Source organism: Herpailurus yagouaroundi, unplaced genomic scaffold (assembly GCF_014898765.1).
Source record: "Herpailurus yagouaroundi ecotype Mexico unplaced genomic scaffold, PumYag 203, whole genome shotgun sequence".
NCBI lineage: Eukaryota > Metazoa > Chordata > Mammalia > Carnivora > Felidae > Herpailurus > Herpailurus yagouaroundi.
This window is the reverse complement of record NW_024412434.1, coordinates 9,490,788-9,503,748: the sequence shown is the minus strand read 5'-3', so window position 1 is coordinate 9,503,748 and position 12,961 is coordinate 9,490,788. Positions and strand designations below refer to the sequence as shown.

At 39.8% G+C, this 12,961-nt stretch overlaps 1 protein-coding gene across 16 annotated transcripts in view; it reads right to left on the bottom strand.

The window, feature by feature from the left end:
- Positions 1–12,961, bottom strand: part of ABI1 (abl interactor 1) — a 147,150-nt gene that overhangs the window by 29,871 nt on the left and 104,318 nt on the right. For all 16 annotated transcript variants that reach the window (XM_040451158.1, XM_040451148.1, XM_040451154.1 and 13 more), the window contains exon 3: positions 2,291–2,467. In XM_040451158.1, the coding sequence (XP_040307092.1) occupies positions 2,291–2,467 (177 nt within the window). The remainder of the gene's footprint in view (positions 1–2,290; positions 2,468–12,961) is intronic.

Below are 12,961 nucleotides of genomic sequence, written 5' to 3'. Positions count from 1 at the left end.
TTAATCTGTATATATTTTTTAAAATACCAAAACAACAGAGGCAAAAGTCAAACAGCAGTATGAAGAAATATTTGCCAATATATAAAGAGCTCATTTCCTTAACAGAAAAAAGAACCCTTAACAATCAAAAGGAAAACAAATTTCTAAACAGTAAATGGGACAAAAGATAAAATAATTCTAGATCTATAAGTACAGCTTCTCTCTTTTATTTCTCATAATATTGGCTCTAGCATTTGTTAAATTAACTACTACAAATTTCTAAGCTTCCTATACCTCTATACTCTAGAAGTATTTATTTAATTTGGCAATGATCTCTCAGAAAAATCAGAAAGCAGGAGAAATAAAGTGGCAATGAGACAACTGGGGAAAAAATAATTATGTGTATATTTGTATGTCACAGAAACAAAATATAGACAAATATGCCACAAAGCAGCTTCTAAGATATAATGTTTTCATGGACCACCCACCCTCCCACCCCTAGTCAAAACAATAACCTGTACAACTATATAAATGTACTTAGTGCCACAAAGCTGTACACTTAAAATGTTAAATGGTAAATTTTATATTTTGCCACAATACTAAAAAAAAAAGTGTCAACATCCATTATAAAAAGTAGACTGCCTAAATTTACATCTTCATACTTCATATATATATATAATGTGGCATTTACACTTTCCATTTATACATTTATGATGAAATAGCTTCATTTTCTCACCCAAAATTTCCTTGTAAAATTTGCTTTCATCTTCTAATCTGCTAAGGACTATGTATTAAACTATTAAATATATTTATTAGTAGAGGGATAATATAGGATATTCACTTCTAAGCTGGTGACAGAACTTTCTTAATGCATGTATACTGTTCTGAAAGAAAGAAAAAGGAGAAGAAGTGAGTGAGAGTGGGTTTGTGTGTGTACATGTGTGCATATGTATATATGTATATATGTAAGTTTTAATCCCAAGGCAGTTAATCATACAAAGAGTTCTTCTAGACTCTCAATATTCAAATCCTAAAGTTCAATCTAATCTAAAATATCTTAAATTAAAATTGAATTTAAGCTCTTACACAGCCCTAGCCACATCCTCTGGGTAAAAATATAAGAAACAAACAAGTAGCATCCTTTACATGTGCAAAGTGTTCAAATTTTACATACAACTTCCAAGCATCACAGTAAAGAGCAGATTCCATAATCTCAGAGAAGAATAAAGGTCAGTGTTATCAGTCAGCTATTTCCCCCCTCTTGATCAAGAACCCCAAATAATTCAGAATGCAACAGATAGCATCTGTCAGATCAATCAGCTAGGGAAAGCTTCCAGATTCTAGCTGACTCCTAAAATTCTATTATAAAACTTCTGAAAACTAGACACAAAATCAAAATAAAGGTCCTCTAGGAAAAGGACTACTGAATTTCAGAGGAATCATTTATCCTGAGCAGAGAAGACGGAAGAATTCAGGCCATTCAGTATGTTTACAAAATAACCCACGAACACGTATGAAGTTGACAAGTCACAGGTATCCTTCAAAAGGAGCTAATTCTGCCGTGCTAAGAAATAAACATGGGCAACAAATAATCTCTCCTAAAAGCCCTTAGGGGCAGGGGTGAGGAGGAAGAGATGGGGGTGGGGCACAAAACAAAACTACATACAATCTTTTATTTTTCGTAAGTTGTTGGAATTACAGCCACACCTACACATATGCACTAATATATAAACATATTTAGAAATCAAAGGGTTAAAGTTCCTATAAATTATTTTCTAAACCAACTCTGTAAAGCCTACAAGTTTTATTTTTAAATATCCATTCATTCATGGTACTCACAAATTTGAAGTATTAGTTTAGGATTCAAATGGCTTAACTGATGAACAGCCATTTTATTATCTTCTTAAATAAAGCCTGTTCCACAGGTAAAATTCTGCCTTAAGCTTAGTATATAGAATACACAATTAATATTAAATGTTCTTTGAAAACTAATGCTAGTTACTAGCTAATAGAATCTATTAATTAAGAAAATAAGGAGCACTTGGGTGGCTCACCTGGTTGAGTGTGTGACTCTTGATTTGGGCTCAGGTCATGATCTCACAGTTCATGGGATTAAGCCCCACTATGGGCTCTGAACTAACAGTGTGGAGACTGCTTGGGATTCTCTCTCTTTCTACCCCTCCCTCACAGGCTCGCTCTCTCTCAAAATAAATATTTTTTAAAAAAGAAAATTATTTTTATCTTCCTATTTCCTACTCAAAATATTTACTGGATAAATTATTTCAAGTTAATGTAATATAAAAATGCTTACCTTGACACCATGGCCCACATCATCCAGAACTGTATAGTCAATAGGTTTCCGAATATACCTTACAGGGCGCTCCATATTTGCAGGTGCTATTATTTTGTGAGTTCTTGATGTATTCTTATTTGTTGTCAAAATGCCAATCTCTCTTCGAGCTACTTTTTCTTTATGAATGTCCACAGTCTGTATTTTAAATGTGAAAAAAGCAAAAAAAAAAATATTATTAGGCACAGTAAATTATATTATGTCCATTATACGGGACTACATACACGTTGGACCACAGGACTGAATTACACGTCTGATCTCCAGTGAATACTCTATCTTTCCCTTCAAAATTAAGGAAATTAACATCCTTGAGGCTCAAAACAGGTACTATCTAAAGGTGATTAAAAGCACCAACTGATTTAATGGATTTGATTCCAAAACAATTTCCAGGAAAGCAATTTTCATTCCTAAAAACTCAGTGTGTATGGAAAGTGGGGGGGTCTTGCTCTGAGAAGCTTACACTTTATTTACTGGGGAGGCAGACCTGGAAAAATAAAATAAAATAAAATAAAATAAAATAAAATAACTACAACACAATGAGGTTAGTGCTGTAGTGACACATGCACAATGTCAGAGCCAAGATACCTAACTAGGTTCAGAAGGGCTCACTTAAAGACTATACAGCATGTAGGTTTTTAAGTATGAATAAAAGAAGACGCAGATAGGGAAATTATTCAAGGCAATTATTAGAAAAGATGATAAGTTACAGCAGAGGTTATACATTGGCAACATGAAGCCTAGCTTATTCTGGCCTTTATGGCTTAAAAAAAATTTTGCTGTTGTTTAGTTGCCAACATTTAAAACTGGACAGTAGTCAGCACATAAGAAATAATTACACAACTACTCGACAATTTGAACTTTGCCCTAATGGTAGTGAGGAACCAATGACAAATCTGAACTGAGTGACATCATCAGATCTGCATTTTAAAAAATACCTCTGGTAGAAGTGTTGAGGACAGACAGAACAAGAGTACTGGCAGTGAGACCAGGTAGGAAGCAATTACAATAGTCTAGGTAGAAAAGCAGCAAGGGGCAGGGGAGTATTGTCAGAAAAAAAAAACAAGAAGGGGCGCCTGTGTGGCTCAGTCGGTTGAGCATCCAACTTCAGCTCAGGTCACGATCTCGCCATTGACGAGTTTGAGCCCCGCGTCTGGCTCTGTGCTGACAGCTCAGAGCCTGGAACCTGCTTCGGATTTTGTGTCTCCCTCTCTCTCTGCCTCTCCCTTGCTCATGCTCTGTCTCGCTCTGTCTCAAAAATAAATAAACATTTAAAAAAAAAAAGAAAGAAAGAAAGAAAAAGTTTCATGTTAATGCCTGTTGAAGATTCTATTTCCAAATTTTATTTACTTTAGAGAGAGAACACACATGCGGAGTGGAGAAAGAGGGAGAGGGAGAAGAAGAGGCAGAGAGAAAGAGACAGAGATATTTCAAGCAGGCTCCACGTTCAGTGCAGAACCCCACACGGGGCTTGATCCCATGATCATGAAATCATGAACTGAGCTGAAACCAAGGGTCAGACTAAGCCACTCATGTGCCCCTCTATTTCCAAATTTTAAAAAATTGATTGGGAAAGAACCTGTAATTAAAAATGTTGTCCCAACTCCAAAATAAGGTATTAGGGAGACAACTACCCTAAGTGTCTAGCAATTTTCCACATCTTATAAGAAAAAGCACTACTCCCCTCTGTCCTAGATATCTATATAGTAAACAGCCTTCATATAGTGTCTTCTTGGAGAGCAAATGGCAGAGTTGTTTCTTCCCAGTGTAATAAAAATAATGTCATCCCTGGGGCAAAGGTCAGGAAGGCCTTTTGCCTGTTGTAAAAAATCTGGTCCCATAAACTGGGAGTTCCTTTCTTGTAATGAAACCAACTGTGCGTACAAGTATCACTTGGCTCTCTTTGAAGGATCCTATGGAAATTGGGGCTAGTTATCTAGCACAAATACTGACATTGGCTACTGCCATTGCCATGAGCAATGACATCCTGGGTCTCATGTCTCTTAACAGTATCTATTCTGGCAGGCTAACTTCTTAGCTTGCAGGAAATGTAAAATAATCTTAAAACTTTTCAGAATTTTTGACAGTTTCAGCAAGGAGAATGGAATGCTGACAGAGTTTTCTAGAAATGGAACGAAAGACCAGCAAACAGGAATCAAAAGAAGTCCATGGGAATCGTGAGTGAACATGCTGACCAAATGGGATGGTCAACCAAGCAATGAACTGTCCTCTACTGCCTATTAATAAGGCTAAGCTGAGGTGATAGTTTCAGGGTGAGGACCATTTTGTAGGTTCAAAGATAGCAGTCTGAATGATGCCCCAGTTACTGTTAACTTTCCATCAACCTGACAGTCAGCTTCAGAAGGTATGCCCTATAAACAACTGGTACTAAGATTTACCTGGCAGAGGGAGCAGGGAACACAAAGTTCTGTTCCCTTTCAGACAATTTTACACCCAACGTTTCACTGGGTGCCAAAGGAGAAAAACTGCGACCACTGTGGTCAGAACCAGAAGAATCTTTAGAACTTCAGCTAGTTTGCTTACAAGATATGGGGACGGGGCACATAATGCTTTTTTAAGAAATTCTTTTTAAGCTTTTATTTATTTATTGTGAGAGAGAGTGAGAAAGCAGGGGCAGAGGTTGGGGGGAGAATCCCAAACAGGCTCTGTGCTGTCAGGGCAGAGCCCGAAGCAGGGCTCAAACTCATGAACTGCTAGGTCATAATCTGAGCCAAAATGAAGAGTCAGATGCTTAACTGAGCCACCCAGACACCCCACATAATGCTTAGTACAGATGGCAATGGCTGACTATGTTACTGCTCAGTCCCTTCTACAGTCTATCCTGTCAACATTCAGTCCATACAAGATTAGTAAAAGACCTCAGCATTTTTTGGCAGTAGGTCCTGTCTGCTATGAGGGAGCTTTGCTCAACTCCAACCCCACCCCTGAAATTTTACTGAGAGAAACTACTACAGGCACTGAGTAGTCTTCAGGTTCTTACTGTACTGATTTAGGATTAAAATGATGATGAAGGGGATCACTGGAGAATGAGAAACTCGCCCAAGAAATCTAGATAAATTCCTACTCTCAGACCTTCCAAACTTGGAAAACTCCTCTAATTCTTATGTTGAAATCAAGCAAGAATTTAAGAGAGGTTATCATGACAATGGAGCAGCACATAGCCTACAGTAGGTGGACTCTTAAAAATAATGCTGTCACAAGTCATCCAAAGGGCACAAGCTCATCTCTCTGTCAGAAAGCTATCTGGCTGTAGCTGCTGAATGTCAGTAATGATGACTCTGCCACAGACCATGGGACCTTGGGTGGATCAAAAACACTATAGATTTATTTGATTGATCAGCTTGTAGCTACAGCACTGCTCAAAACTGAAAGGAAATGCACCTTGTTTACTGGTGCAGAGCTGCTCTCTCCCCACCTCCCCTTTAGCCCAGCCTCAGCTGCTTTACAGAGAAAGATGATTGGGGGTGGAGTTTTCCTAGTCCCTAAGGGGAACCGAAGATCAAACATACCCAAGTATGCCAGATCACGAAGGAGGGGAAGAACCCAAAATTTCATGGCTGTTACAGAAGCCCATGTCACCTTCATAGCCATTCTGTGAAGGGAGAGGGTACCTGCTTTCAGCTATTGAGGTTTGGACAGGATTCACAGTGAGAAAGAGTAACTAACTCATACTTTTCAGCTGGTATCTTTGGACCAATTCAGTGTATTACTGTTGTGGCTTCTATCACTGAATGTATAACTGGTACTGATTTTACACATCTGCACCGTGAATGCTCCTAAGTGCTGAAGGGGATTATGACAACTGGGAAGAGCCCATGTAGAAAGCACTGGTAGCTTAGGCATTCCACAATCCTTATGATCCCTTTCAGTACAAGTCTCCATGCACAGATGAGTTTACTGACTGGAGCCTCTGGCAAGAGGAGCAGCCTCCACCAAAGGTATCCCTTAATTTTTCGATTCAATGCCTCCCTGACATGGCCACTAGGTACACTCCTTTTGGAGTTTCCTATTTGAGGATGGGTTAACACAAACTCAATGACTAGTAAGGTGGGAAGAGCCTATCAAGCCTCTCTTCTCACACTGAAGTGGGATATTCAAGAATGCAACCAGCCTGGCCCCTATGGTATTTCAGTTTCATATGAAAAAAATGGCAATTATCCCTGTGGGGAAATTTTATCCTTCACTCTGCCACCTAAACCAAAGCCGCTGGCTCATTGAAGCACCTGACTCACAGAGGATCCCATGAACATCTGCACCTGGCTCACCAACGATTCAACTACAATGAAACCCAAGAGTGCCTGGTGGGCTGTTGTGCTGTTCAATTTCAGGGCCAGCCACACAGAGCTGAAAATGGGTGCGGTTGCTTTACTCTGTGGGCAGAATTCAAGAATGCTCTCATAGATCTGACCAATACTCCCCCTCATAAACCTTGTTACATTTTTACTGACTCTGAGTCTGTTACCAATGACCTACCTGTTTGGTCTACCACTTGGAAAACTACAGACTGACATATTAAAAACTGGTCATAAACTGTGGGGACATATTGCAGTGGCTGATCAGATCATCGAGGTCACAACCACAGAGGCCCACGGTAAGGGCCCAGTGTCTGAAGAGATCAAATGGAATGAAGCTGATTAAGACTGTACTGCCCAGATTGCCATTACCGCTGCAGGTTCTATCATCATACAGCAACACATGTACAGTCACAGAATAGAATCATGGTAAAGGACTCTGTGTTCCTGATGCAGAGGCAGCCACTGCATCCGACACGCGTAATTCCCAGAAGATCCATTTGTCTCATGGTGAAGGAGGTCACATCACTTGCTACGGACAGATTGGCTACATCAGACCTTACCCCCCACCCTTCACACTATTAGTGGTGCCTTACCATTGATGACACTTTTTCAGGTTATGGTATTGCTATTCCACTCCAGGTGACTCCAGACACACCACTGTTACCCTTGACACTAATCTGTCATGTTTTTCACTTTCCAAACCATATGCAGTCTGATAATGATGTTTTTATTCCAAAGGTCACTAACAATGGGCTGTAAGTGAAGGCATTTGATGGCCTTCCACACTCACTACCATCCACAGGCATCCTGTATTGCTGGATGCTGGAATAACCTCCTCAAAAATCAACTCAAAACATTCAAAAACAAAAAACAAACTGGACTCAAAAATGGACAAAGGACTTGATTAGACATTTCTCCGAAGACAGATAGATAGATAGATAAGAAGATATACAAATGGCCAATAAGTACATGAAAAGATGCTCAACATTACTAAATCACTAGGGAAATTCAAATCAAAACCACAATGAGATAACATACCCATCAGGATGGCTACTATCCCCAAAGAACAAACAGAAAATAACAAGTGTTGAGGAGGACCTGGAGAATATGGAACACCTGGGCATTGCTGGTGAGAATGTAAAAGGATACAACTTCTGTGGAAAACAGTGTAGTGGTCCCTCAAAAGATTAAAAATAGAATTATCATAGGACTCAACAATTCCACTGCTGGGTATATACCCAAAAGAAATGAAAGTAGGGTCTTCAGGAGATATTTGTACACTCATGTCCATAGTGGCTTTATTTACAAGAGGCAAAAGGTAGAATAACCCAAGTGTCATTAATGGAAGGATGAATAAACAAAGTGTGAAATATTACTCAGCCTTAAAAAGTAAAGAAATTCTGGGACACCTGGGTGGCTCAGTCAGTTGAGGGTCCGACATCAGCTCAGGTCATGATTTCGTGGTTTGGTGAGTTCAAGCCCCACATCGGGCTCTGTGCGGACAGCTCAGAGCCTGGAGCCTGCTTCCGATTCTATTTCTCCCTCTCTCTGTCCTTTCCCCACTTGTGCTCTCTCTCTCAAAAATAAACATTAAAGAAAAAAAAATTTTTTTTCAGTAAAGAAATTCTGACACATACTACAATATGAATTTTGAGGCCATTATGCCAACTAAAATAAGCCAGTCACAAAAGGAAAAATATTATATGATTCTACTGATATGAATGAAGTATCTAGAGTAGTCAGATTCATAGAGACAAAACAGGATTACAGTTGCTAGGGTCTGGAGGGAGAGGGCAATGGGAGGTGTTATTTAATGGATACAGACTTTCAGTTCTGTCAGATGAAGAGAGTTCTGAAAATTGGTTGCACAACACTATGAACATACTTAACACTAAAGAACCGAACACTTAAAATGGTTAGGTACAGACTGCCTGGCTCAGTCAGTAGAATATGCGACTCCTGATCTCGGGGTTTTGAGTTTGAGGCCCATGCTGGATGTAGAGATTACTTAAAAAATAAAAATTAAAAAAAAAAAAGGTTAAGATGGGAAATTTTATGTCATGTGTATTTTACCGTAATTAAAAAGTTTTTTTAATCAACTCAGAAAGATTTCTGACTATACCTCCCTTAATTCTTCCTGGTTCACACATATCAGTACAGCAGTTTGGTTACTGAATGTGGATGACCCCAGGAAGAGACCATCTCCTCCTTGCCACTTGAGATCTGTCCTGACCATTCCCAAAGGTGATGCTTCTTTCTTTCCCCTAATGGAAACCCCAAGCTGGCCTGATTTGTACCCTCTGGATAGCAGCCTAGACAAAAGAGGGCCTTGGGATTTCTAACATAATTCTGGTTTAGTCACCTGAGTTTTCTTGTTGGATTTCTGTGGTCTTAGACAATACAGATAGTGACCATTTGGTTAAGAAAGTATACTGCTCATCAAGTCCCCTTACAGTGAATCATGTGGACCAAAACAGAAGACACAGCAGGGTCTCTGTAATTACATTTAATAAAAATGCCCTTGTCCCTCTTGCATCTGACCCTTCCAGACAAAAGGTTTGGGTGAGAGTCAGGGATGACTGGGGGAAAGGGAGAAGTTCTGTACTGGTACAGGACACACCGATCTTGTGGAACTAGAAGAACAACAACTCTGGCACCCATGGAGTAAACACTTTAGATCTCAAGAGGTAAGAAAGAGGGGCTTTAGTAATCTCAGTCTTCCAAAATCACCCCTGGAGTCTTTCTCACAAAGGAAAATTCCCTAGTGCAGCTCTCCTAAACAGTGGAAGTGCCTGAAATTAGACTGCTAAGTCTGCCATACCCTGCTGAACAGCTATGATCACAATTGGATCACCATTCTCTTTAATGTCACAGAGAAGTCTTCAGGAAGCAGCCGAGGGCCCCGGTTCCTATACTTCCCATATATAATACCTGTCAATACCTCCAGGTGTCTTTCCTATAGCTATCATTTAGTCATTCCAAAGGGCAGATGCTACCTGGCTGATGGCATAAATAGGACAGACTGGACTGACTGCCTTTAGGTAATCCCTCCAAAAACATTACTTGTTTTAGCATTAGACTCTCAACTATTTGTACTGAACTGGAACCTCTAAAGCCTAGCAGCTCTCCAGGAGACAACACTGCAGAAACTGTCAGCCTGTGCTCCTTGACTTTAGGACCTATCTGGGGAAGAAGGGGACAACAACTGTAAACACCACATTCTCACAGGAATACTGGTGCAGCAAACATGAACTTTGCCCTTTCCAAAGTAAGGGCAATTATTAACTATTAATAATTATTAATTATTTGGTGGGGGGGGATGGGGGTGGATGGACCTCTTCAGAAGGATAACTTGTTAATTACATGCAGTCTGAGGCAGTTATCCCTAAAATGGGAGTCATCCCATTGGAAAATGAGCCTGGGTGGTTCAGTCGGTTAAGCATCCATCTCTTGATTTCAGCTCAGGTCATGATCTCATAGTTTCGTGAGTTCGGACCCTACATCAGGCTCTGCGCAGGCAGCATGGAGCCTGCTTGGGATTCTCTCTCTTCCTGTCTCTCTGCCCCTTCCACTCACACCACCTCTTTCTCTCTCAAAATAAATAAATAAAACTTTAAAAAAAAAAGACAGAAAAAGAAACAAACGAAATGTGGTTGGAAACTTGTCCTGGATTTCAGCTAAGGTGATCAGTGACATCACCTCAGTCCTGGGGCCACTCAGGTCAGTCTCAATTCACTGACCAGGATTATGATGGATGACAGAATTGTCCTAGACTTCCTCCTTGCAGGACAAGGCCAAATCTGTGCATTCCTTAATACATCCTGTAATTCTTAGATTAATGCCCTGGATCAAGTAGAAAATCGGTGAAGAAACTTATAGAGAAAGCCACTTGGCTCTCTAAGGCAGACCTTGGCACTTGTTCAAATGCCTGGGTCTAGGACGCTAGGGAGCACAGTTGAGGTCAACAGTGCAGTTTGACCTCATCCTGCTACCCTATCGACAATGAATAACTTTAATTAAATGTCTTATGAGATAAACTGAATAGCTCTAGTCCCAGCCTTTGTCAGACAAATTAATGAGTGACCAGTAAAAAGTATAATCATGAGAAATTTTACCAGAATCCAACAAATGTATAGAAATTAGGGGCAAATATTGGAGTACTCGGGTGGCTCACTAGGTTAGGTGTCTGACTTCAGCTCAGGTCATGATCTGTTTATGGGTTCGAGCCCCACACTGGGTTCTGTGCTGACAGCTCAGAGCCTGGAGTCTGCTTCAGACTGTGTCTCCCTCTCTCTCTGCCCCTCCCCCACTTGCACTCTGTCTCTCTTTCTCTCTCAAAAATAGATAAACATTAAAAAAAATTTTTTTAAGAAATTAGGGGCAAATATTGTTGAAGGTAAATTGTCCATGGTTCCATAACATTTCTGTATATCTTGTGAGTACAGCCATTGCCTCTCTTTGTTCCATAATATCTTGTTAAATATGTATGTAAGGATAAACATATGATAAACATGAAGGATAAAAATGTCTCCCTCAGGAGCAAAGGGCAGGTTCATTTACTGTCTCAAACAACAAAGATGTCATCTCCCTCTAGGATTAACACTGGACAGGCTACTTCCCATTGTAAAAGTATGGGTTCCCTAACCTGGAGGTTCCTCTCCTATAAAACAGACTAGGCTGCAATACAGGCAAGGTAGAACCAAAGGCATCACTCAGCCCTCTTCACATTTCTTTCTCTATGGAGCTTGGGCTTGGAAAACTGGCACAAATGCCAACACTGGCTCCTGCCATTGTCATGAAGAAGAAGTCCTATGTCTCTAACCCAGATGTCTTGTATCTTCTACCAGCATCTATGAAACTGTGGCAGTCTAACTTGCTAGCTTGCATAGACGGCAAAAACTCAGACCCTTCACAGTTCTTGAAACAAAGCAAACCGGTTTTTATAGGAAAACAATTCACAACTCAGGCCAGTTCAGTTCCCTTCCCCTCAGCAATTTTGGAGATTATCTGATATAGTTAGTCATTGATGTTACAAACTGTAAAGAGCTACATTTTTAATGCCTCTACTTATCTTTTAAACTCTTTGCTTTTGTAATAGCATGAGTTTAGTACAAATTTTAGCTAAATTCTGACTGACACGAAGTTAAGTTTGGGGGTTCATAATTCCATAGAAAAGAAAATACTGAGACTTCAGTATTTTGGAGATTTTGGAGAGTAAAATACATGGACTAACATTCACCTTGTTTGTTCTAACTCCCTGAACACTCATCTCTGTGTCCTCTGCAAAGTCACTTTACAGATGCAATGCCTCCATGGTCAGTCCTAGGCTCTCTAGGCTTTATAATCTCTCCCTGGCAAACTCACCCACATGCAGGTATAAAAACTGCCATTTACACACACATAAACTTTATTCTAGACCTCTCCTCAAGGCTGCAGAATTATACAAAAAAAAAGTGTGACATTACTCTGTTAACATCACTTGCACCTCAAAATGGAGCTGCCCAAAATCAAACACAGTCTACTCAACTCTATTTCAACGTTCCTATTTCAGTTCTCTCTCAAGTTATTTAAGTCAGGGACACCTGGGTGGCTCAGTCAGTTAAATATCTGACTCTAGATTTCGGCTCAGGTCATGATCTCATGGTTCATGAGATCAAGCCCCACGTCAGGCTCCGCAATGATGGCAGAGCCTGCAATTATTTAAGTCAGGTATCTAGCATTTACTTAATATCCAATATCACTAAATCTTGTCACATTTACCTTTAACAAGTGCTAGTGAGAATATGGAGAAAAGGGAAACCCTGTGCACTATTAGGGAATGCAAATGGGTGTAGCCACTATGTAAAAAGGTATGGAGGTTCCTCAAAAAATTAAGAACAGAACTACCATATGATGCAGCAATTCCACCTCTGAGTATTTACCTGAAGAAAATGAAAACACTAACTCCAAAAGATATATGCACTTCCATGTTCACTGCAGCACTGTTTACAATCGCCAAGAAATAGGGGGGAAAAAAAACTAAGTACCCATCAATAGATGAATGGGTAAAGAAGCTGTGGTATATATATTACCACAATGGTATACCATACAATAGAGTACTATTCAGCCATTAAAAAAGGTATGAAATATTGCCATTTGCAACATAATGGAGGGCATTGAAGGTATTATGTATTATGCTAAGTGAATTAAGACAGAAAAAGACATATACCATAGGATCTCACTTGTATGTGGAATCTAAAAAACAAACAAAAAACAAGCCTACAGATACAGAGAACACACTGGTGGTTGCCAGAGACATGGACTGGGCAAAATGGGTTAA